At 44.7% G+C, this 24,999-nt stretch overlaps 1 protein-coding gene across 2 annotated transcripts in view; it reads left to right on the top strand.

Annotated features, from left to right (window-relative positions):
• The window catches only part of CNTRL (centriolin), a 1,008,983-nt gene that overhangs the window by 940,511 nt on the left and 43,473 nt on the right, over window positions 1–24,999 (top strand). For both annotated transcript variants that reach the window (XM_078641873.1, XM_078641874.1), the window contains one exon: window positions 22,546–22,821. In XM_078641873.1, coding sequence (XP_078497999.1) covers window positions 22,546–22,821 — 276 coding nt within the window. The remainder of the gene's footprint in view (window positions 1–22,545; window positions 22,822–24,999) is intronic.

Below are 24,999 nucleotides of genomic sequence, written 5' to 3'. Positions count from 1 at the left end.
GAAACAGACACTTAAGTTAAAAGAAAGACAGCTATAAGGGAGTAAACTAGAGATACTATTACCCGTAATCCACTGCTGATGATGTCACATATTACATCATTCATGACATGCTCAGTGACATCATCAGCAGAGGATTGCGGGTTTTTTGGCAACGTGCCTTATCCACGGTTTAATAACGCTGCCTTTTGCTTTATATATGTTTTCAAATTGTATGAAATATATACCAATAGGTCGTTATGAACCTTTAGGTAGTGCTTTTCTTCATGAGGTCTGGTCGCTTCCATACACATACAGATGTTTCAAAGATGATCAAGAAGTTTATCTGAATGGAGAGGAATGCACTGAGACGCCACATCATTCACTAATGTGTAGGCACATACAGTTACACGGTTCATGCAACAAACACCGACCAAATATGGCTTGCGTGTTGCAAGGCACGCCAGTTCCTGCTATCATCCCCACGTTCAAGTTGTTGGAAAAGGGTAGTTATTTGATGCTCAATAATGAAGATTGTTCTGGGTTAATTAAAAGTATTCCTTTTATCGTAACAATAAGTGAACGGGTTATTTGCTGCAGAAATGTTCTATTTCCTCCCACACATGAACATAGGGAGTTTTCAATCTCGCCACAAATACCAACCTTGGGAGCAGATTTCAACGGCATGGCAAGAATAAGAGCTCTTTTGTCTCAGAGAGAGGTGGCCTTGAGTTCGGCCCGTGAAACTTTCGTGCTTCACATAGCGAACACCCGTACAGAGGTGCAGACCCTTTTCAATACAGATTTGCCTTTCCATTTCAGCAAGATGGTTCGGACTATCTTTAACGCGTCCTCCACAAAGGCCCTGGCGCACTTTTTTAAAGTTGTTACCAGTGGTCTCGTGACTTCATTTGAGAAAATCTTTGGAGTCATCCCTGCTTTCTTTCATTCTATTTTTTCCACTCTGCTTCGTGGATTCCCATTTTTACTTGCATTACCAGCGGACGCTCTTGTGCTTTTTTACATTTTTAAATATGGATGTCCCTCCTGTGCAAGCTCCCGCCCTGCAGCTGCTGACACTGTTCCGCAATCGCATGCTAGAATATTATGGCACAATGCCGTTGGCGATATTAAGCACGGCATATGGATTATCTTTTCGATTCTCCTACTTCACCTGTGTCCAGCCTGTATTTCACTGCCTGACCTGTGATTTCGATTGGGCCATTGATTTGTGTCTCTGCGGACCGGTTTCTCCTGACGTCGACTTTAATCAGCTGATGACTCCTATCATTACTCACGAGTTGGTTTGTCCTGGCGAAAGGATTATGGCTGTGGCATTGATGCATGGACTAATTGGTCCCTGGAATTTACTGGCGGCAACACAGTCTTTCTTGGAACAGAGCTTTCTTGAAAACCCACCGAGCTGTCCTCTGATGGTGATAGAGGATCCGGTGCTGGGAGAGCACGTATGTTCTTTTCCGCTTTTAAATTGGATGGCTGAACTCTTTTCGGATGAAGACGGTGACTTCCTATTGGAGGCTGTTGCAGCTTATTTTGCATACACAGTTATGTCATAGACCTTTTTCATGTTTGATATGCTGAGTACTAGCATTTCATTGACAATTCATTGACTTATTTGTCAAGTTTTTATTATTTAGCTTGCCTATTGGCTTAAGACTCGATAAAGTACTTGGCTGTTTTATTTTTCTTTAGCATTAAATTTTCCTAGTTTTTAATGCTTTACCTTGCGGACCGTCCACATATAAACTTGCAATCTGCTCTCATGAGATGGCACTTCTATTATCTTATTCAGTTCGTTTCCGGATCATGGGGAGGTGTCATCTAGGTCCTGGATATCTTTACACCGTGTTAAGTTAGCATGGGCTCATTACCGGTTTAAACGCCATTTTTCCTTTTTTGCAACTTCTGCACACGACACTTAGTTGTTGCTTTAGCTTTCAACCTAGTAGTTCATCGTGGTTTACATGAGAATAATATGTTCTTGCTCTACTATCTGCTTTGCTTGTTAAACTATATCTGTACAGCGAGTGCTGAAGTTTCAAGAACAACACGATACAGAATTGTTATGAGGTCTGATCTCCACGACTTCATACTCATAACATAAGTGCAACTTCTGCCAATTCTGGGCATGAGGTGGGTTTTATATTGCTTTGCCGAACACACATACACAACAGTTGATGCGGTTCACATGAAGAGAGAGCTGGTGTATGCTGATGTGATTCCTTCAAATCTAAGACACTAAAGTATGGGCACGCCCTAAACCAACACAAAGAGACCTTCTTAGCAAATAATATAATATGTGTATTAGGGAGGGTGAGATATAAGCAGCCGCGGGCCGTGGAGGGAGTTACGGTGGGGCAGGGAGAGGGGGAGGGGCAGGGTGGAGCCCTCTCCACCCTGCCCCTCCCCCTCCCCGCCTCCCTGCCCCACCGTAACTCCCTCCACGGCCCGCGGCTGCTTATAAGTGTTGCTAACTCTTATTCATTTACAGCATGTTAACATACTGTCACCATTTGCTTTTTATGTACTAGTAACTATGCTGGTAATTTTGCTACTGATAATATGTGTACTTGTATTATCTAACATACTACGCCTGAGAAGACGGCATTAGTAAATAAACATTTCAAATACACATGTGTTCTTCTTAACTCCATGTTCTGGTTTCTAAGAAATATATAACGACCGACTGTTCATGAGTTCCACGTATCCTGAGGTACTATAAGTTCATATTCTGGATTGTCTAAACATTGAGAGTTTGTTATATCCAATGTGACACTGTACCTAGCTTGCTAAGGGGTTTTGATTACTAAGGTGAGTTCTGGGACACTTTAATTCGCCGAGGTTCCAATCCTCTGTCCACAGTTCTGTGTGAGAACAGAAACCCTGCGACAGGGGCACCCCTGAGCCTTGCTGGAGCTTCATCACACTTGCGATACAACTCCAGCAATGCGCCACCTTTACGGCACAGATACGTCACGCATCTGTGCTGTTTTTGCCCCATGATGCGCCGCATTGTAAATGCAGCACACCATAGGTGACGGAACAGCGGCACAGAATGACTAACACATCCCTGGTGATGCGCCAGTCATCATAAATCTATCCCTATGCTTCTTATCTTGTTAGAGATGAACCGCCATATGTATCATCAAAGTTTTTTGCATTTCCTAAATAGCGAACTTTAAGGAATAAATAGCGATTCTTTACCATTCCTAGTTTGCGATGACCTATTTGCTAATTACAAATTACCCATTCATTTCCATGCAGCAGGAGGCCCATAGGAATGAAGGTGCAATTTGCGATTAGCAATTACCTCATCGCAAATTACGAATTTTTCCGAGGGTGCAGGGGTGTCTCAAGAACACCCTGCTGCACCCCCGAAAAAGAAATTTGGGGGCATATGGCGCACATAAATTTTGAAAACATTCCTTTACCTCAAAAACGATTTTCTTTTTTTTTATATATTCATACTTTGAGTTTCAAAACAGTCTCAGAAACATACCAATTTGTCTTCAGCAGAGCAAAAGGTATGCACTCCAGAGTCTGCAGCTATCAAAAGCACAGAAATGCTGTAATTCCTCACACATATCTCTCATGTCACACCAATCAAAACTCTTCCCTCACTTTTTTTCAAAGCAAAACCCTGCCCCCTCTCTGCTTTTTCTGCATAGCAACCACCTCTTGCAAAACCTCTGGTGTTTCCAAGTTCACACAACAATGTTGCAATTGAACTCTGAACTCTCAGTGCACCTGCATATCCAGAGCATTCTTTCATTTAATGATTTTTTCTTCGCCACTCAAAATACATCTTTCAACGAACTCATCCATGCACACTAACTTTCTGTTTTCAGCAATCAAAATCCACCAATCACTCTTACTGCTTCATTAACACAGAAACTCCTCAGTTTTTTTCATTTTACACTCTCATTTTTTCAACTGCCATTTCATTGCCACACTTCATCTGACTGCAGCAGAACCTTCTCTCGCCATGTTTTCTGTCTGGATTGTTGGACATAGTTACATCTATTGGGCTCAAAGGTACGCTGAAAACAGGAATTTACCTAACCTCAATTTACAAGATGTGGAAATTAAGTGGTTTGGCCACAGAGGATTAAAATGTCACCAATTGATACCATTGGTGAAAACCTTTATGCATTTGCCAAAACCTGACCTGTTAATTGTGCACTGTGGAGGTAATGATTTGGGCACTTTGACTGGGGTAGGTCTGGAAATACTTTTAAAGGACACCTTTGAGCAATTGATGGCACTTTTTCCTCAGACTGCCTTGGTATATTCAAATATATGCCAAAGACAAAAATGGAGGTGGTCGAACCAATTTTGTCCACAAATTGAGAAATCGAGGAAGCATGTAAACAAATGTGTTTCAGCTTACATGAGAGACCATGGAATGGGCTCCCTGTACAACAATAACTTGCGTTACTACATGCAAGATATCTACAGAGGAGATGGAGTTCACTTCTCAGATGAGGGCAACAGAATTTTCACTCTGAATTTAAGACTGTGCATTGGTACCTACTTATAAGTACCTAAATGTACCATAAACCCAAAAGCTCTTCTCAGAGCTACCCTACATCTGATCACTCACAATTATTATTTTACTCTAACTTTTTTCACTAATTTTCAAGAAAGTACGCTCCCCAGAACGCTTCCCGGTTCGCGAACCGGGCGCACTCCACGTAAAAAAACTAAAAAAACTGTATATTTTTTTTGCCCTGCGAGACCCTTTCAAAGCCTCCACATCAAACCTAGGGGGTCAGGGACGATCTACTATGCCCCCTTATGGTCATTTGCCCCTTCGCTTTGGCCTCCTCTTGTCTCTCGATCCTACCGAGAGACAAGATGGCGGCCGCTACGGACTGTTTGGAATGTTTACAGACGCCGAAGAACCAATCAGCTTCGCAAACCTCCGTAACGCGAAAAGTACACGAAGCGGAGCGCTATTACAGATATATATCTTTTTTTGAACGTTAATTTCTCAAAATCCACTGGAGCACATATATTGAGACCTAGCAAAGGCACATCGGGCTACCAGTCCCTAATATTTTACCAAGTTTCGTGCAAATCCATTCAGCCGATTATTATTATTATTTTTTTTTTTGCCCCGCGGGGGCCCTTTTAAAACCTCCACATCAAACCTAGGGGGTCAGCGAGGATCTACTATGCCCGCTTATGGTCATTTGCCCCTTCGCTTTGGCCTCCTCTTCTCTCTCGATCCTACCGAGAGACAAGATGGCGGCCGCTACGGACTGTTTGGAATGTTTACAGACGCCGGAGAACCAATCAGCTTCGCTTCACAAAGCTCCGTTGCGCGAAAAGTACGCGTCCTGGAGCGCTGCCCGGTCCGCTGTTACAGATATATATCTTTTTTTAAACGTTAATTTCTCAAAATCCACTGTAGCACATATATTGAGACCTACAAAAGGCACATCGGGCTACCAGTCCCTACAATTTTGCCAAGTTTCGTGCAAATCCATTCAGCCGTTCGGGCTAAAAGTGAGGCCAACCGCCCTATGGAAAACTCAATGTTAAAAACACGTTTTGGGACCCCCCTTTTTTCTCGGCCCCCCCTTGACGAACCCCCCCCAAATTTTCAAGGGCTGCTCAGAAACAAAATGTGCCATTTTCCTGAAAATTTCAGCCAATTCCGTCCACAAACGCCAAAGTTATTAGACATAGAATTTTCAAAAATCCCATAGAGAAAAAATCCTAACTATATATACCTACTGGCGACCGCCAGTAGGTAATATATGTGAGCAAGGCACCTGTGTGCCGAAACGTTATGAAGCCGGCAAGCGAATAAATATTTGAGCACCGCAAACCTTTGGTCCGTGCATTTGTATTCCTGGGCATGCTGTGTCGAGCTGCGGCGCACCGGAAAACTTTGGTTTGAAATATATATATATACATAGATAGATAGATAGATATAGCTATATATGTATATATATATATTTTGCAATGGTTTGACATGGTATCTATTGAGTTTCTTATGATACCCACCATCCACTATGTCTATAAGTGTTATTTACTGCTAGCTACTCTGATTCTAAGCATGTGAATCTATGAAAGATACCCCAATACTGGATAAGAAAACGAGTTACTTACCTGTAACTTCAGTTATCCAGTATTGGTATCTTTCATAGATTCACATGCGACACACCCTCCTCCCCGGAGAGGCTTACCTTATCATTAAGGCAGACTTATTGCCACTTGTGCTACTAAAATCTGAGGGTTTGCCTCTCTGTGGGGAAGGTTCTAGGAGGGGCGGATGCCTGATTGGCTGGCTTCCAAGTTTGGTTCTTTTTGCAAAAGGACTAAGATAGGCTAGTGTAGTGACTTTGCTATCTACTATAGCCTATGGTGTAATGTTATTATTACAATAATTTATATATTTTATTGTACCGCGAGACTCCCACCTCGTTGGCGGGGATGATTCTAAGCATGTGAATCTATGAAAGATACCAATACTGGATAACTGAAGTTACAGGTAAGTAACTTGTTTTCTTATCTGTGGTGGCGAGTAGGGTAGTTTCGGTGCTATGGTTGCTGCGGAATCCGGATTGGGGTGAGCCAAGGATCGAGTTTTCTTCAATGAATTCAGTTAGTTGTGCATTGATGGTCTTCTCTGTGACTTTGACAGCAAAGGAGAGGAGGGAGATGGGTCGGTAGTTCTTGAGGTCGTGGAGTCTGCTGAGGGCTTCTTGAGCAGGGGTCTGACTTCTGCGCCGGTATTGAAGGTGGTGTTGATGATGTGTCGTAGTTTGGGAGCGATGGCTGCTCTATGGAAAATGTGCGGGGGGCAGAGGTCCGTGAGTGCTCCAGTGTGGATGCCTTTCATGGTCAAAGTGGTGTCTTCGGTGGTGACTGGGGTGCAGGTGGAGATGGTGGGCTGGATGGCGTTGCTGGAGCAGAAAGTGGATTTGGATTTGGGTGTCTGGTCTTAGAGGTTGTCATAGAGTGCCTTGATTTTCCGATGGATGTAGGATCCAATCTTGCGCAGAGGTCCTGGGAAGGGTTGATGTCCGGTGTTTCACTGGGGGGCTTGGTGAATTCCTGGATGACGCCGAAGCATTGCTTTGAATTGACGTCGTTGGTGAGGATATTGTTTTGGATGAAGGTCCTTTTGGTGGCTCTGATGCATTGGCGGTATTCCGTCATTGCGTTTTTGTAGGTGGTGTGGTCTTCTGGCGTTTAACTGTTCTTCTCAAGACGTCTATAGGTGCATCTGGATTCTTGGAGGTCAGCAGTGAACCAGGTAGCTTTTCTGGGGCATTGTCTGTCGGGGTTGCATAGTGGTGCAAGCTTGTCTGCGCAGCTGGAGATCCATGTGTGGAGTCCTTTGGCTGCGAGGTTGGCGTCGGTCAGTGTGGTGGAGGCGTCATGGTTGAGGGTGGAGTTGAGTTGTTTCTCAGTGACTTTGCTCCAGTTCCTTCGTGGGTGGCGCGTTGCAGGTTTGGGCAGCGTGGGTTTGTTGACGTGGAAGTGTACGCAGTGGGGTCTGTCCAAGGGGGTTGGTGGTGTGGCTGATGTGGATTTTGTTACCTCCTACGAAGATGGGGTCAAGGATGTGTCCTGCCTTCTGGGAGGGCGTGGTGACGAGCTGTTTCAGTCCAATGTTGGCAAGGTTGTCCAGGAGGGTGTTGGAGTTGGGGTCGCTGGGGTTGTCGAGGTTGAAGTTCAGGTCTCCGATGAGTATGTAGTCCATGGAGGCGATGGCGTGGGGTGCAATGAGGTCGGCGATGGTAGTGGCAAATGAAGTGCAGGGTCTGGGGGGTTCTGTTGGCAAGGGTGCCACGGAGTGAGGTTCTGGGGCTGGTCTGAATCTGGAAGTCGAGATGTTTGGTGGTGAGGAAGGGGTCCTTCGTGGTGGAGACTCGGAGGGAGCTCTTGTGTACGATGGTGAGTCCTCCTCCTGGGCGGTTGGGGCGATCCTCCCTCTGGATCTTGTATCCGAAGGGGATGGCGGTAGCGATGTCGGGTGCGGAGAAGGCGCTGGTCCAGGTTTCCGTAAAGAAGGCGATGTCTGGCGAGAAGGGGTCGAGGAGGTCCCAGATCTCTATGGCATGTAAGTGGAGGGAGGGCACATTAAGGAGTATGTACTTCAGGGCTTCGGTGTTGTTGGCTTTAGGTGCTAGGGCCATGGGGGTGCGGTCGGCGGTGAAGGATTGGTGGCAGTGATGGCAGGAGAACTCACTGTGGGTGGTGTTTGGCATTGATCGCTGGCAGTTGTTGTTCCTTCCGAGGTTGAGTGCGAGGGGGGCAGCAGAGTTGTAGTGGTGGGAGGTCGTAGATCCTTGCAGCGGCCGCCATTAAGCAGGGGAGGGGAGGTAAGCGCAGCTGGGAGGCGGGAGCGGGATCCTACAGGAGCTGCGTTTGCAGCAGCAGTGGAAAAAGGCACGGAGAGCAACGGGCACATAAGACAGAAAAATGGCTAAGAATACACACAGAAACAATAACTGGCACAATAAAGACAGGCACAATAAAAAGAGGCTAGAATGAAGACAGAAAACGGCCACAGAAAGACAGAAAAATGGCACAGAGACAGACAGCAGTGGCCAGCAGAAGAGCAAGGTTCTCCCACTCGACCACCAGGAATGAGGCGCAGACAGGAGCCCGCGGGTGGAGGAGGGCCTCGAACACCTACCTTCTCAGGGGCAGCGGCAGGAGCACTACCGCAGGGCTGCTGGGGGAGAGAGCAGGTCTCTAACCATTAGATCAGGGGTCTATCTCACTTAAAGTGCTGGGCAGCCCACTGGAACGGGATTGAGCAGCAGCGCTCCGCGCGCACCGGAGAGCAGTGCTGAGGAATATATGACACAACATCCATATTGCATTGCTGCAGGAAATAAATTTGCAGGACGGGGTCGGCCCACAAACTGGGAAAGAAATGGCAAGGTCAAATGTACTCCTCCACATATTCTAGCTATGCAAAAGGTGTGGTTATTTGGATAGCACCTGGGGTCCCGTTTCGGTTGACCTATTGCAAGGCAGATGTGGAGGGGCGATACGCCCTACTTCAGGAGATCCTAAATGTCAGTGAAGTCTGCATGCTGAATGTGTATGCTCCCAAAACGGACGAAGGGGACTTTCACACCCTGGTCAGAACCCTACTCCTACCCTACCTAGGTACATAGTTGTTGTGAGTGGGAGACAAATGGATAGGTATCCACCAAAGTGTGGACAAAGGCTTGGATGACTGCTGCGGTATGAGACATGCTTTGACTGTGTTGATATCTGGAGAGCCCAACACCCTGAGCAGAGGGGGTACTCTGGTCATACAGTGGTTCACAACACCTATAGCAGACTGGATAGGTTCCTGGTGACTGGGGATGTTGCACAGGAGGTGGGAGAGACGCGATACCTGGTGAGCTGTCTCCCAGACCATGCCCCCTCATTTTTTATTTATTCTTTTCAGTCCTCATTCACCTTTTTACTTCCAGCGGCAAACCTAGAACCCCTATGATGTCAACCGGTTTGTTCATCTGGAGCCACAGGGCTACAAGCATGAGGAGATGTTATTGGCCTTTTCCGAACTGACCAGGCTTACTGGATTTCCAGGTTTTAGGTCTGGTGTAATCATGGGAGTTTGATTTTACCCTTTTGCCACCTTCTCCCACAGCCATGTGTAGGAAAGTGGCTCTAAATATATATATACTGGACCTACAGTGTGTATAGAGTCCCCAGTCCCCACAGGTTTGGCAGAGGCTAAAGTTAGATATAACCGTACTCTCTAAAGTGGTAACTTGGTCGAGCAGTAAGGCAGTATCAGAGGACAGTGTAAAGCATTTGTTGTACACACTCAGTCAGCAAATGATCTCAAACACTCAAGAACTGAACTCAAGGCCAATTGTTTTGTATCAAAAGATATAGTTGTTTTATTTTAGAACCACCAAGGTATCAAAATATACTTTTTCAGAATGAGTTACTTTAGTCAAATACTTTTCAAATAGGCAATAGACTTTTTAAATGCAATAGTTACAGTTTGGTGCAATAGGCAACACAATTTCAAACACAATGCAACATTGAGCTCAATGGGAGTTTTCAGTTAAATGCAAATGACTTTGTAGATTACTTTTTTTTTTTTTTTAATGATTGGTGGCAGTGATGGATATTTTTTTTTTATTAGATTCAGTCCCGGGACATGAGCTGTAAACAGTTGAGTAAAAGCGTTTTGGTTACAGTAGTGATTGTTAAGGAATATTATTGTATTTTAAAAGTTGACACTTAGAAACTTGTTCAGTTGAAATTACCAATGTTATCCTATGGAAGGAAATTCAAGTTGCAGGTAAAGTATGTTCACGCTCCTTTTGTAATCCAGTGCTGGACTCCTAGGTTCAGCACTGGGACCTCTATCTAAAACAGGCAAGTAATTACGTTTTTATCGTTGGCACGATTTTTAGAGATTATTTATAAGTTTCAAAAATCGACACTTTGCCTGCTTTTTGCTGAAAAAGTTTCTATGATATCCTATGGAAGGAAATTCAAGTTACTGGTAAGTACGGTTAGAATTACTTTTCAGGCTCAGTACTGGGCTCAAAGATGCAGCACTGAGATCTCTCCTGATAACAGGTGAGTAAATCGGAATTTGTAGTTCGGCTGAGTTTAGATGAATATTTTAAAGTTCCAAAACGCCATACTTAAGAAGAATTTCTAAGTGAAACCAGTCAAGGTTAGCCTATGGAAGAAAAGTGAGTTATCTGCTTTTAGGTAAGTACTCTACTGGCAGAGTTAGGGTTCCAGGCATAGACTCAACAGTCTCCCAGGGTCAGGTAGGTACAGTTGGTACACCCACAGCGGCACAGGGGCAGCCGGGTGCAGAGGTAGTTAGACTCAATGTTATCCAATGAGAGGCAGGGGGCCTTCGGTTGGTGGCTGCTGGCTAGCAGGCCATGCGGCTGTGGGAGCAAATGGGGAAGTAGGATTGGACAAAGGTTGCACTGCCAGGGGGCACTCCGGCGGCTGGGTACTTTTAAGCCGTTGGGCGCTCAATGTTATTCAATGGAGATCTTGAAAAGGGAACAAATGCTACAGGCTCGGGGATGGAGGATCTTCTGGAGCGACCAACACTTCGAAGGGGAAGTTGGGATATTGGAGGGTAGGTAGGCACCCCGGAGTCGGGCACAAGGGGCCGGAGGGCGCCGGGTGCAGGGGTGTCTTTTGGCGTCGGGAAATCTTACCCTTTGCTGGTCGCGGTTGAGGGGGTCCCTGATTATGAGGCTGCAGGCGTCTGGAGCGTCAAGGAGGGTCCTTGGGCACTGGATTCCACGTCAGAATCGCCGGGGGGGACGTCCTCAGGGTCTTTGTCCACTCGGGCACAGGCCGGGCTCGGCGGGTGCAGAGTGGGCTGGATTTGCGGATCCTGGCTGGCACCAGGGGTATTGTTGTTTAAGCAGAACCTCTGCTCATGGGAGTCCCAGTCTCTAAGAGTGTCAAGGCAGACATGTCCTCCGGGTTTCTCAAGGTTGCTGTCCGCAGGAGACGCCGGTAGGGCTGGGGCCAAGTCAGTTAGTGTCGTCCTCTTGTTAGCAGCTGCAACGCAGGTTTTCTTCTTCTTGGTCTTCTTTCTTGTTTCGGGATCTGAGGAAGGAATACATTTAGGGGTGTTACAGGTAGGGCAAGGTCAGGGACCAATAGGTCCCTATCCTGGAGTGAGTACACCCCCTATCCTGCTCCTCTCCTGTGGGAGGGGGTAGGAGCCTATCTCTGATTGGGCAGGGCTCCCCAACCTCAAGATGGCCGGAGCCCGGAGTTGTGTTTCACCTCGCCTCTCCCACCTGAGGGGTGGAGTTGGCACAGGCTGGCACACCCCCTTCCTCACGTAGGGTTTCCCGCCAGTCTCCCACCAGAATGGGGGTCAGAACTGGTGGGGGCCAGTTGCTGAGTTTAGCAAGTGGTCTGGAGAAGCTCACAAAGGCGGCATGCCTTTGAAGCTTCCCCCTGCCCATCCTGGGGGAGGAGACCAAGCACCTCGTGCATTGTTGCAGGCCCAGGAGAGCAGGGGGCTCTACACACAGGGGTCCAGCAACATGTCTGCTGTGTGGCAGCCAAGGCAGCCTCTCAGACAATACGAGGATTGTAGGTTAGGTTTCAGGGGTCATCTCTCTTAGATGCCCTCTGTGGTGCATTTTACATTAAGCCCCATACTGGCATCAGTGTGGGTTTAATGTGCTGAGAAGTTTGATATCAAATTTGTCATTCTTCAGTGTAGCCATTATGGTGCTGTGGAGTTCGTAATGACAACCTTCCAGCACCATATACTCTTAACGGCATCACTGCACTTACAGTGCCCAGGAATGGCCCTGGGTACTGTAGGGGCGCAGGGCTCATGCACCTGTGCCCACACCACTGGCATAGGGCACCCCGCTGGAGGGGTGGTTGATGAATGGTAGGGCAGTGGGTTTGGGGCATGGCTCACAGGGGTGTGTGCCATGTCGACTCTTTGTTTAATTCTGCACCAGGACACTCAGTCTGCAAAGGCAGTGCAGGGCCCCTAAGGGTGGCACAATACGTGCTGCAGCCCTTTAGGGGTCTTCCCTGGTCACAATGCCCTGGGTACCTAGGGTACCATTTACCAGGGGCTGACATGTGGCCAGAGATGCCAATTGGGTTTTAGCTTCAATGCAGTTTTAAGGCAGGAACACAGGCCCTGGGCACCTGATTGGCAGGAGCCCAGGGCACACTCAGTCAAAGCACATCAGCAATTCAGCAAAAAGTGGGGGCATACCATGCAAGAAAGATGGCACTTTCTCTACCATCTAATCAGTGGCCTCCAAACATATGATCTTTTTGAAACCCTAGTGGAGGTGTACATTTTTATTGTATACACTGCTAAACTTAGACGCTCAGATTTAGTAGGAGGATCTTTTGACACCAAGTTCCTGCAGATCTCCCTCCACACTAGAAGGATCAAGTAGAACACCAGCTTACTGGTCCTTTTGTTCAATTTCACTGCTTCTTCTACTTTCCCAAAAATTATTAATCCAAGGCTTACCTTAATGTCTCCCCAAAGCATCTTACTTATGCTCCTGCTTACCTCATTCCAGAACTTTTGTATCTGTGGATACTCCATAAAAAACTGAATCCCCTGTTATTGCTGGAGTGGGGGATGAAGGCTCCTTGACCCAAGCTGCCGCTCTGGAGACTCCGACCGGACGTGCTTCGGGATGTTGCATTACGTGAGGGTCCAGGTGAGGTCATAGACGGATACTTTGAATTAAACTCGCACTCACTTGCTCCAGGGGATTAGACTGGGACAGGCTAAAGGTGGTAACCCGGGGAGAATGCCTCTCCAGAGTCTGTGGCACTCGGTGACTAAAGTCAGAACTGGAGGATGGCAAGAAACATTTGGAAGCGCTTCTGCTGGGGCAGGACTGTGCGAGCAACCAGATGGTAAAAGCACGGAGAATACTTTGGAACACCTGGGATCGCCTAGATGAATTTACTAGACAGGAATACTGCCGTTGTTTACACCGTGAGCGTGATAGGCCTGGTTGACTGCTAGCCTGGTTGCTCAAAAGAGAACACCACCACCCCCAGATACTGGGTCTTACTACGTTGTGTTATCTTGACTTATAGAGTGCAGCAGCTGCCCCAGCAAAGGGGCATCCCGGCGCTAATGCAAGAAAGACAAACACGGCACAAGACAAGTAGGGGACTAGAGTGTAGGGAAAAGATAGGTCTTAATGGCCTTTCTAACCGCAGTCAAGGCCACAGATCTGCACCGGGAGTGGGTTCCCTAGGGTGACGGGTCTGTAGCGGAAAGAGCGGCCACCAGCCCGGACTCTGCGGGGCTGAGGAACCACCACCAAGTGCTGACCCTGTGAGCGAAGTGACCGAGTGGGGGCACAAGGCACAAGATTGGGAGGCTATGCCAGCTTCAAAATCTTAAAAGCGATACATAGGGTTTTGAATTCAATGCGCTTGGCCACCGGTAACCAGTGCAGACGGCGAATGACATTGCACATAGAGCAGAATTTGTGCAGACCTAGCAGCGTTCTAGCCGCAGCGTTCTGTGCCCTTTGCAACCTTGAGACCTCTGCCTTATTGGACCCAAGATAAAGAGAACAGGCGTAGTTGAGTCTCGATAGTACCGTCGCCTGAATAATGACCTGTCGTGTAGAGGCATCAAAGAAGCCTAACAGGGGTCTAAGCCCCCGAAGGAGTCCGAAACAGGTCCTGGTCGTTTTTTCCGTTTGGACTCGTTAATTTAACGAAGAGTCTAGCCAGACCCCTACATGTTTTGCTGCCTGTTTGGGGGAAGGGGGTTTACAGAGGCTGGTAGGCCACCAGAGATCACTCCACCGACCATGGCCCCTACCTACTAACAGAACCTCTGATTTATTAGAGTTCAGTTGGAGGCAGTTGCTGTTCATCCACTCGCCACTGCTGCAAGGTCGCCCTGAAACTTGAGGGTGTCCTGCTCAATGTTATTAGAGAGTGTCACCACCAACTGAGTATCGTCAAACTAGGAACCCATGGTCAAACCCCTACTGCTTGCCACTGCCGCTAATGGTTGAAAATAGACATTAAACAGCAGGGGACTAAGAGAGGAGCCCTGAGGCACCTCTTGTCTCACTAGATGTTTGCTAGAGGCAAATGGGGGAGGCAATAACCGTCAATGACCTCTCATGTAGAAATGAACCCAGCCATTCCAAAGCCGAGCCCGTAATTCCAGCCTCCGCAAGACGTCTTAGGAGTATATCATGCGACACCGTGTCAAACGCGGCGCTCAGATCCAACAGGATCAGCGCTGACGTTTGACCCTCATCTGCAGCTGACCAGGGGTGTTCTGTGAGCTGACTCCCTACTATGGCCAGGCCTAAACCCGTTCTGAGAGGGATCCAATAGGTTATTAACGGTCAGAAAATCAGATGAGAGAATTCACATAGGCCTCTGTAATCTTGGACGCCCACGGAAGCAAGGAAATAGGGCGGTAGTTTTCTGGTTTGGTTAGGTCAAGCATAGGTTTCTTAAGTAGAGGGACTACCTTCGCCTGTTTCCAAGCTCTGGGCACCGTAGCTGTTCTGAGGGACCCATTTTACAACTAAATCAGGGAAGGTAAGATTGTCGGCAGCACTTAACTAAATTGGTCAGGTTTAAGTGGGTCGGCCGGAGATCCTGACTTGATCTTATGGCAGAGGGCATAGAGTTAATCGGTCGTAATTGGCGGAAAGGTATGAAGGAAGTTAACCTGTTGACAACCGCATCACTCCTGCCTGATGCTATGAGTGGTCAGAAAAGACCGATAGATGGCATCCACCTTTTCCACGAAAAAGAGGGCAAGGTCCTCGCTTTGTTTATTGGACTTAATGGTTGACCCAGCTGAAATTTGTTTAGATTGCAGACAGGCAAGAATAGAGAATGTACGCTTGGAGGGATTAGCACTCTCGCGTATTTGATTGGAGATAAAAACTGCGCGAGCCTGATATATAGCCTTATGATATCTTTTGATTGCACAATCAACGCACTGCTTCACAGACACTTAACAAATGTTTATAGGGATGCCACCCCCATGACTCATCGGGAGGTTGGTGACTTCCTAAATCTGGGTGAGGTACCCAGATTGATGGGGGAACAGTATACGCAATAGGAAGCGGATCTACAGGGGGAGCATGCCCAGGTGCAAGGCACGGGGACCCAATGGCCTCATAGTACAGTGGTATCAACTATACAAAGCACAATTACTCCCAACACTGTTGGAGACCCTTCAAGAGGCAAATTTCACAGGGGACATCCCACATTCTATGCAGGAAGTGCTGATAGTGATGAACCTAAGCCTGTAAGGACCCTACAGACCGAGTATTGTTGCTTGTCAAAGATCAGCATTGAATGTAAGATCCCCTCGAAAGCACTGGCTAGGTTGCAGGGTGTAGCTCCACTTATGGTACACCAAGATCAATGTGGCTTCATACCTGGTGTTTATCCCACATAGGCACTTCGTTCAGGGGGCAGGTGATGGAGGGAGCCTTCATGGCTCTCAACATTGAAAAGGCCTTTGACTCCTTGCATTGGGAGTTTATCTGGGAGGTACTGAGCCGGATGGACTTCAGTCCAAGGTTCATACCCTGGGGCTGCTTTTATATGAAGCACCATTAGCCAGAGTGTGCACTGGCAGCATGGTCTTTGGTTCCTTGGACATAGCGAGAGGCACTAGGCTGGGATACCCACTGTCCCCATTGCACTTTGCCCTGGCTGCGGAGCCACTAGAAATATATCTTCGGACCCAGAAGGCTAACTGGGTTATTCCGGTTGACCACAACATGCACGTCTTATCCATGTATACAGATGACACACTTGTGTATCTGCGTCAGCATGGAACAGCTGTCCACCCTCCTCATACAGATGATGGACAACGTTGGGGTTATATCTGGCCTATGGGCATGGGCAGGCAAACCCTTCCAGAAGTGTGTGCTCCTTGGGAGATGATTGCCTTCCGATACTTGGAAATTCAAGTAGTTCACACACCAGAGGGGCAATATGAGTTCAATATGAGGAGGGTGGTGCAAGGACTAGAGTCCTCAATTGTTTTTCTGGAACACCCTGACTCTCTCAGTGATGGGCTGGATGGCACTGAGCTAGATGGTACTACTTCCACAGTGCCTGTATGCCCTCTAGACTACATTCTTCAAAATCCCTGCACTACTTTTGCAGAACACAACCGCCTCCTGATCTCGCTGGTGTGGGCAGAGAAACTAAGCCGAGTGAAATTTGCGGTTCTGATACTGGACCTCAACAGAAGCGGGCTGGTGGTGCCTGTCTTCTATTACCCAGCAGGTCGCCTGTAATAATCTGTGCCTTGGTGCAAGTAGAGCCCGAACTATGAGAAACGACTACTGGGAGGATTGATTGAGAGGCCGACCCTCCCCCTCTACAGCTTACGGGGGGTGCCGGGCATTGCCCACACATCATGCGACATGTGTTGACAGCATGGGATGCGGCAACCCTATGCCAGACAGCTAACCATTTGGTGGCTCCAGAGGCTGCACACGGCATTGTACATTGGTCTGTGGATGGAGGGGGATGTCAGTCACTGGATGATCTATATCAGTGTGACGCCTACATCTCCTTTGCAAAAGCCAGTGACTACTTTAATCTTGGCTCAAGTCAATTCCTACAATGTGCAAAAATCTCTTACATGATCTGGAACTGTGCCCTGACTTCCCGGCGGTACCACAGGAGTCTTAGATGCCACGGCTCCTTTTGGACATGGATTACAGCAGGGGCATGATCTCCCACTTCTATACTGCGCTGAAGCTAGACCAATGCACGGATACTCCACAAACATGTCAGTTGTGGGACAATACCTTAGTGACCCCTTGACAGGCCGAAATTGGGGCAGGGCATGCACACAGGCCAAGGAGTTTGCAAGCAATGCAAGATTTAAATTGTTACAATTTCATTATCTGCATCGCACATACCTCACTCCCCAGAGACTAGATTGAATCTTCCCTGCATGCCACAGGGGATGCCCAAGCTGCAACACTAGCCTAGTGACATTCCTGCCCATGACCTGCCCACTGCTAGGGTATTATTGGAGTAGGTTCCTGGAAGGGCTTGGGGGAAGAGCGGATTGCTGTAATTTGCTTGGAGGCCACACACACCCAGACATTACCTACTTGGTCTGTTCCCGGCCCCGCGAGATGGTGCAAAGATCGCCACCCGTTTTGCATCCCTGGGATTACTATTAGCTAAACGACTAATAGCGATTCACTGGACGGTGCCTACCCTTCCACTGATAGCCAGGGGGCGGGGGGATTTGCAGGAGATGGTCCTGGCAGAAGAAAAGAGTTAACGCATGGTCAGAGCTGATGAGAATGCTCACTGATAGAATACCAATTGAGGGACTCTTGGCGCTCCTTCAATCCCAATTCAGAGTCTTACACATGTTATTCCAATAGGTTTCATACAGCCTCCAGAATAGATTTTTTTTTGTCCTCTAAATCACTTCAAATTTCCAACGCATTGATAGGTTGCAATCCCTTTTCAGATCATGGGAGGGTTGAGATTGAACTGATACTGGAGGGTATTGAAGGGGCGCGTTCTAGGTGGCAGTTGGATCGCACCCTTTTACAGAATATGATATGGGTAGAGGGCTTCAAAGACTGGATAAAAGATTTTTTTCTAGTAAATAATGACTCCGCAGAGCCTTTTGCAGTATGGGGAGCATTTAAAGCAGCAGCCCGGGGACAGATTATAGCATTTTCTAGTAACAAGGCTAATACTCGAAGGGAAAAAATATCTGCCCTTCAGTATGCTGCTGAAAAGGAGCATGCATTAAAACTGATTCAAATGCCTAATAAATGGGAACAAGCCAAAGCAATGCTTAGCGACTTTTTTGTTCTAGAAGAGATAAACAGCTCAAAGGCCTTTCAGCAAAGGCTGTATGAAGATAGTCAACTGATGGGAAAGCTCTTGGCTAATTCAATCAGAAAAAAACAAGAGTCCTCTATCATTTTGAAAATTCAAGACCCTCTGGGGGGAACCAACACCCAGAGCGAGGGGATTGCGAAAATATTCCTTGATCATTATGAGAGAATCTACTCTACAGATATTCAAGTGGGCGGAATGATGATCAAGGAATATTTTGATAATTTGGATATTCCCAAAATCTCCGATTACAGGAGTAACTAAATAGGCTCAGAAATAAATTTACTTGAAATTCAAAATAGTATAAAAGAAACAGCAGGTGCAAAGGCTTCAGGCATGGATGGATTCCCGATCGAATTTTATAAGATCTTCGTGAAGGAATTGGAGGATCCATTAAAAAATGTATTTAATTTTATTAGAGTTGGTGGAAAGGCCCCATCTGAGTTTAAAGAGTCCACAATTATTAGCTTTGCGAAGAAAGATAAGAATCCGGAGGATGTGAATTCCTATAGACCAATTAGTCTTTTAAACTCTGACTACAAGATTCTTATGAAGATCTGGGCTCAAAGATTTGTGTTGGCAGCCCAGGAGGTAATACACAAAGATCAGACGGGATTTATAGCTGGGCGATATATGGCAGCCAACACAGAATACTTGATACAGGCGTTAGACTATTTAAATGTTAATTCGATCGCTGCATGCATCTTAATGATTGACGCTGAAAAAGCATTCGATTTAGTTAATTGGTCAGCATTATTTTCTTCCTTAGGTTACTTTGGTTTCCCTGCCCTAATTATTAGGATGATACAGAATATTTATGAAGGAGCGTCAGCCCAGGTGATAATTAATACTAGGCAAGCAGGGAAGATAAAAATAAACCGCGGCACTAGGCAAGGTTGCCCCTTATCGCCCTTGCTTTTTACTTTTTTTATCGAATCCCTGGTAATAAAAATAAGGAATAATGACGCAATTTACCCTCCAATTGCTGGAATGTCAAAGTTAAAACTGTTTGCGGATGATATTATTTTGTATCTGGCTCCCGATAAAGAAAATATTTTATGCCTCCTGAAAGATCTTAAGGAATATGAGAGGATCGGGGGTTACAAGATCAACGAGAAAAAAACAGAAGTTCTTATTTTAAATTCAAGTATAGATTTTCTTCCGTTAGATCTTCAGTTCCAAGCACAAAAACGGGATCCAATAAGATATCTAGGGTGTTTTGTGACCAGCGAGTATCAAGAACTTTTTCGATTGAACTATATAAAAATGAAGAACAAAATCAAGAGCCTACTCGAACAATGGGACCTATTGCCCTTATCTCTGATTGGCAGAGTAGCTCTGATAAAGATGAATGTATTGCCTTTGCTTTTATTTCTGTTTAGCAATATCCCAATTAAAGTCAATACGGCCTTTTTTAATTAACTCGAATCTATGTTGAGGAAGTTTATTAGGAATAAAAAGGCCTCAAGAGTCAAGCTTTCGGTAGTACAACTATCTGTAAATCAAGGTGGGCTCGCTCTCACCCATTTTAAGACATATTATGAAGCAGCCTTTTTTGATATAGTGGCAGGATTATTAAGGAACAGACAGACAAGAGACAATTTTTTTGGGGATAAAATGCTGAAGGAATCAGGTTCTCAAATTTTTTTCTTTTTAAAAACTGCAAAACTTCCTAAGAAAACAAGATATAAGACATTGATGGGGTATTCATCCAGATTACGGTTTTTATTTAAAAAATATGGATCAGACGGATCCAATTATTTGAAATTGTCGGAATGCACTAAAATGGGTCTCAAGATATCTCCGAATCACTTGTTAGAATGGGAATCTGCCGGATTTTGTGAAATAAGGCACCTACTCATTCAAAATACGGTAATCAGTTGGCAGTTGGTTATAGATAGAACACACCCCAGAAGGCTTAAGTTTTTTGAGTACTTACAACTGATTTATTTTATAAGAAAAGAAATAGGAGGCTTAAATACAACACCCAATGTCTTGTTAACAGCTTTATATGGGGAGAAACACAAGAGTATTGGATTTTGGTATAAAAAATTAATGCCTTCCGGTTTATCTCCTATAATTACTGATCATTTAGAAAAGATAAGCCTCTCGCTACAGTGCGTTTTATCAGATAAAGATTGGGAGCTAATATGCCAATTAGGAAATAAAGCCCTCCGAGCAGCTAATTATAAACGTATGTCCTTTCTCTCTCGCTGGCTGGCGTACTACACTCCAGAAACCTTACAGAGAATATTCCCTGAATGTGAAAATAAATGTTTTAGGTGCAAAACTAGGGACCAGGGGGGTTGGTATCATATCTTCTTCTCTTGTCCAAAGTTAGAATCCTTCTGGAAGGGGATCTTTGCAGACCTGGAGATTGCAACAGGGAAAATTCTATTACCAGAAGCGGAGGTGGCCCTTTTCGGTATCTGCAAAGAAAGGAATAGGTTTAATAAATCAGAAGAAGTGTTTATTTTTATTTCTACTGCAGTAGCTCGGTCTCTGATTCTACAAAATTGGAAATCTATGGTGATCCCATGCCAGTTGAAATGGGTTAATAAAATGAGAAGAACATGCAATTTTGAGAGAGCTTATGCAGGTAGAGTGGGCGCGATAGCCAGATTCGAAAGGAATTGGAAATATTTTGAGAATCTTGAATTGATAAAAGGAAGTTGATTATTTTTTTTGAATCGATTTTTAGTGATTATTGCATCAGCACTTTAAAAACCGCAAATATATATTTATGTTGTTTTGCTAGTTGTTCATGTACTTTTTCGTATATACTAGCAAATTTTGCACGATATTGCATTCGCACTTTAAATAAAAAAAAAATAAAATAATGTAATAATATCTCTGCTGCTATATATCGATGAAAGGTAATAATATTTTTTGCTGCTATACATCGGCTCTTTCTGCACTTTATTGTACTAGTCACTTTATATAAGCTAATTTTGCACATTACTACACTAGCACTTTGAGAATTACAATAATATTTGTGCTACTTTAAATCGCTGGTTCTCGCACTTTATTGCACTAGCACTTTACAAACCGCATAGTAATCTCGATGCTTTTTATTAGACGTTTATATATTAGTCAATTCAGCACGTTTTTGTACTAATATTTTAAGAATAACAATAACATCTTTGTATATCCTCATTTTTATGGGGGTAGGTTTATATGAATGTTTATATGAATTATAGTAGAAGGTTCGATGTATAATATCAGTTGTTTCTCATGTACTAGCACTTTAATATCGGTATGTTATTGCAGTTATTGTATTTTCGCTGTGGTATTTTATTATCTAGGGTTGTCTCTTGTATATTGTTTGTAAATTTTTGTCCAACTATGAAGAATTTAATGTACCAATGTTTTCCTACGGCTTGTTTAATAAAAAAAAAATAAAAAAAAAAAGAGAATGCTCACTGGACCTGGGGCAGTGGGAGAAGATGGTTAACCAACTGACTGTAACTGTACCTGATGCTGCGCCCCCAACAGGCGGCTGAGATGGCTCCCCTAGAGCTGATTCCTGAAGATCGATCGCTTGGTTGGCCACAAGAGGAGTCAACAGTGTGTATGTGCGAGAGGGAGTGTGTCAGTTGGGGAATGGTTGGGGGAACTACACTAGAGTGACCACTCGTTAACCTGGAACTGTGTAGGGGTCCCTAGAGCCACCTCGAATATGAGGAGAGGGAGGCGGCCATCTGACCTCCACTGCACTGGTAGATAGGACCGTTCTAGATGCCCCTTCCCCAGACAGTGATCATCACTGCTGCAGCTGCCACTGTCTTTTGTTCCCGGTCTTGAGTACTTTTCATTGCTACCATTTTGCAGACGTCTGTGTTGTATGACTGCTGCACAATATGCATGGTTGCTACACAATATAAATAGTCTTAAAAATATGTTGAATGAATTCACACTAAAAGTGAAGGCATACAGGATACTTCTTTGTTATTTTGCGACACTGCAGTGCTTGTCCAGACTAAAGTATTGTTCTTTGGAAAGTACCAATTGTCTAACTGTACTTGTTCCATTGTGAAACTGCTTGCTGGTTAACTATCAGCTGTAGCAGCCCATTTTAAAAAGTGCTTGCTATCCGTGGTTTGTAGGCCATATCAATTTGAGAACGTTTCTGGTACTAATGTAAAGGAATTTTTCTATTTTGTTTAGAATAAAAGTCAAGAAGAGCTAGAGAAGAGGCAGCAAGAAATAAATAGGGCAATGAGGGTGCTCAAATCTGAAGTCAGGGAAGAAATCAGAAGTAACCTTCAGGATCTAGACCAGTCCTGTCAAGAGCCACGCCAAGATCTGGAATCTGATCTTGAAGATGACAAAAGTCTACAGTCTGATCTGGAAAGCTTAAAGGAGAACTTTCCATACCCTGCTCATGAGCGGAGACACATGTTATTTGAAGAAAAGTTAGGAAGCTCTAAAATCCATATGATGGTGAGTTGCTGTTTCTGTATTTTAATGTTACCACTGTTAATTTTGTGACTATTGCATCTCTTTCTATTCACTGTTAATTCTGTTCATCCTGTACTTCACTTTCTAAGACAAATAGCATGTAGCAGGATGTTTTATGAATGTTATGATGGGTAAAAAATATCGGAATCACTGAGAAAGCTTTTCATTAATGGGTTACAAGCCATGCCGAAGATCTTAAATCATTTTTATATGCTGTGTTTACCCATCTAAGCCCCGATTCCTAGTTGCACAGTACTGGGTCTTCTTGCTGTAAAGCCACTTACGATTTACCCATTTCTGCCTGGTAAAATTGCCCTTTACTGTGCAACAATGAATAAAACCTCATGGGAATACCATGTGGGACTGATTTTTCCAGTCCTAAAACCACACTGAATCCCCTATTCCAGCTGTTCTGCAGCATACATATACGGCCTGTAAAGCTGTAAAGCTGGGTGTCGAAAAACGTAACTAGTAGTAGTCAGATGCAGTGGAATTAACGTATAAAAGCATATGTTATTTCGTTCAGTTTGACTTGTAATAAGGCTTTCAATGTTTGCACAATGAATATTATCTAATTTTTCATAAATGAAAACTATTGACGTCCCATAGTTGCAACAAAGCTCTCCAAATATGATATTGACATTTTTTGTCTGACACGCTGAGCATGGCCCCTCTGATCTTTTGGTTGAAAATGTGGATGAACGAAGAACTTCCACTAAATCATAAAATCATGTCTGATGTCCTGTCTCTGGACAAATCTAATAAGATCCCTTGGTTGGCGTATTTGGCTAAGGCATTCTTAGATCTGGGACGTCCGGAGCTTTTCTCCTCCCCCGAGAACATCAAGGTACATGACATTGATTTTGTAAAGAAGTCCTTTATGGGAAGGAAGGAAGCATGCCATGAAGAACGTGAACTGGCGAAACCGTCAGTAAGGGAACATTGCTTACTTGTTAACTCATTTTCACTAGCACCTTACCTTGGTTTTGTTACAATTCCTTTCCATAGGTTCCTTTTAACTAAGTTTAGATTTAATTTGTTACATTTTTATTTAGGCTCTTTTAAAAGTTGGCAGAAGCCGGAACTAGCCTTGCCCTGTAGCTGCGACCAGTTTTCTGTACAAGATACAATGCATTTTGTCATGTTTTGTGGGTTGTATTTAGAGCCAAGAAAAAAATACTTGCTGCCCATTCTTAAAGAGGCTGGCTTTACTCAAGTCAGACCGGCCCTGCTCTTTTTACAATCACTGCCTAATCCCCACATCACTTTTTGTATAGCTAATTTTCTGGTAGCCGCCTCAAGGGTGAAAGCTGTCTGCCTAGATTCGCCTTAAAGCAAATGTTTTACCATTTATACTCATCTTTGAATGTAATATTTTCTTAACTGTCTGTAATCTTTTTAATTGTCTGTCTGTATTTACTGTTTTTTAAGAAAAAGGATGAAAAACCTTGTATGAAATGTTTTTAATTTTTTCCCCTCTTTGTATGGCTTTTAAATAAGTTGAATAAAGATATTCTGACTGACTGATATTGATCCAGAGTTCACAATGGCCATCACTTGTATTCAATCTTCAAATAGATTTTTTAATTTGAATATTCACTATTTGTTTAGGCAGCGCACTTGGTGTTAACAGTGCCACAATAACAATAATACAAAAACCTTCTGCAATAAGATTTTTTAATTCTGAACTTATGAATATTAATTCCAATTTGTTTACATTTTTTGTACTTTTCGGAGGTTTACTCATTTTGGTATGGAGATAATAAAGTTGAGGTTTTTCGCCCATGTAATTAGTAGTACCCTTGAATGTACTTGCAAACAGTGTCCTTTGTGGAACTACAGTGACTGCAAAACTTTGAAAACCTTTGGCCTGCTTACAATGTGGCACATGCATCATTGTAGGATTTTGCACTTCCTAAATTCCGAAAATTAAGGAATCGCAATTTAGGAATTGCAAAATCCTATGCATCAAGAAATCCCAAAAGTTTTTAGGATTTCTTAATTTTCGGAAATTGCGATTCCTTAATTGCGAATCGCAATTAAGGAATGGCATTGCATTGATTCCTATGGGCCTAGAAGGCCCATAGGAATCAATGCCGTTTTGCATTTCTTTTTTTTGGAATTCGCAATTTGTTGATGCATTGCAAGGGTGCAGAGGGG

Source organism: Lissotriton helveticus, chromosome 5_1, assembly GCF_964261635.1.
Source record: "Lissotriton helveticus chromosome 5_1, aLisHel1.1, whole genome shotgun sequence".
NCBI classification, from domain to species: Eukaryota; Metazoa; Chordata; class Amphibia; order Caudata; family Salamandridae; genus Lissotriton; species Lissotriton helveticus.
Note: the sequence above shows the minus strand (reverse complement) of the source record. Positions and strands in the feature narration are given on the sequence as shown.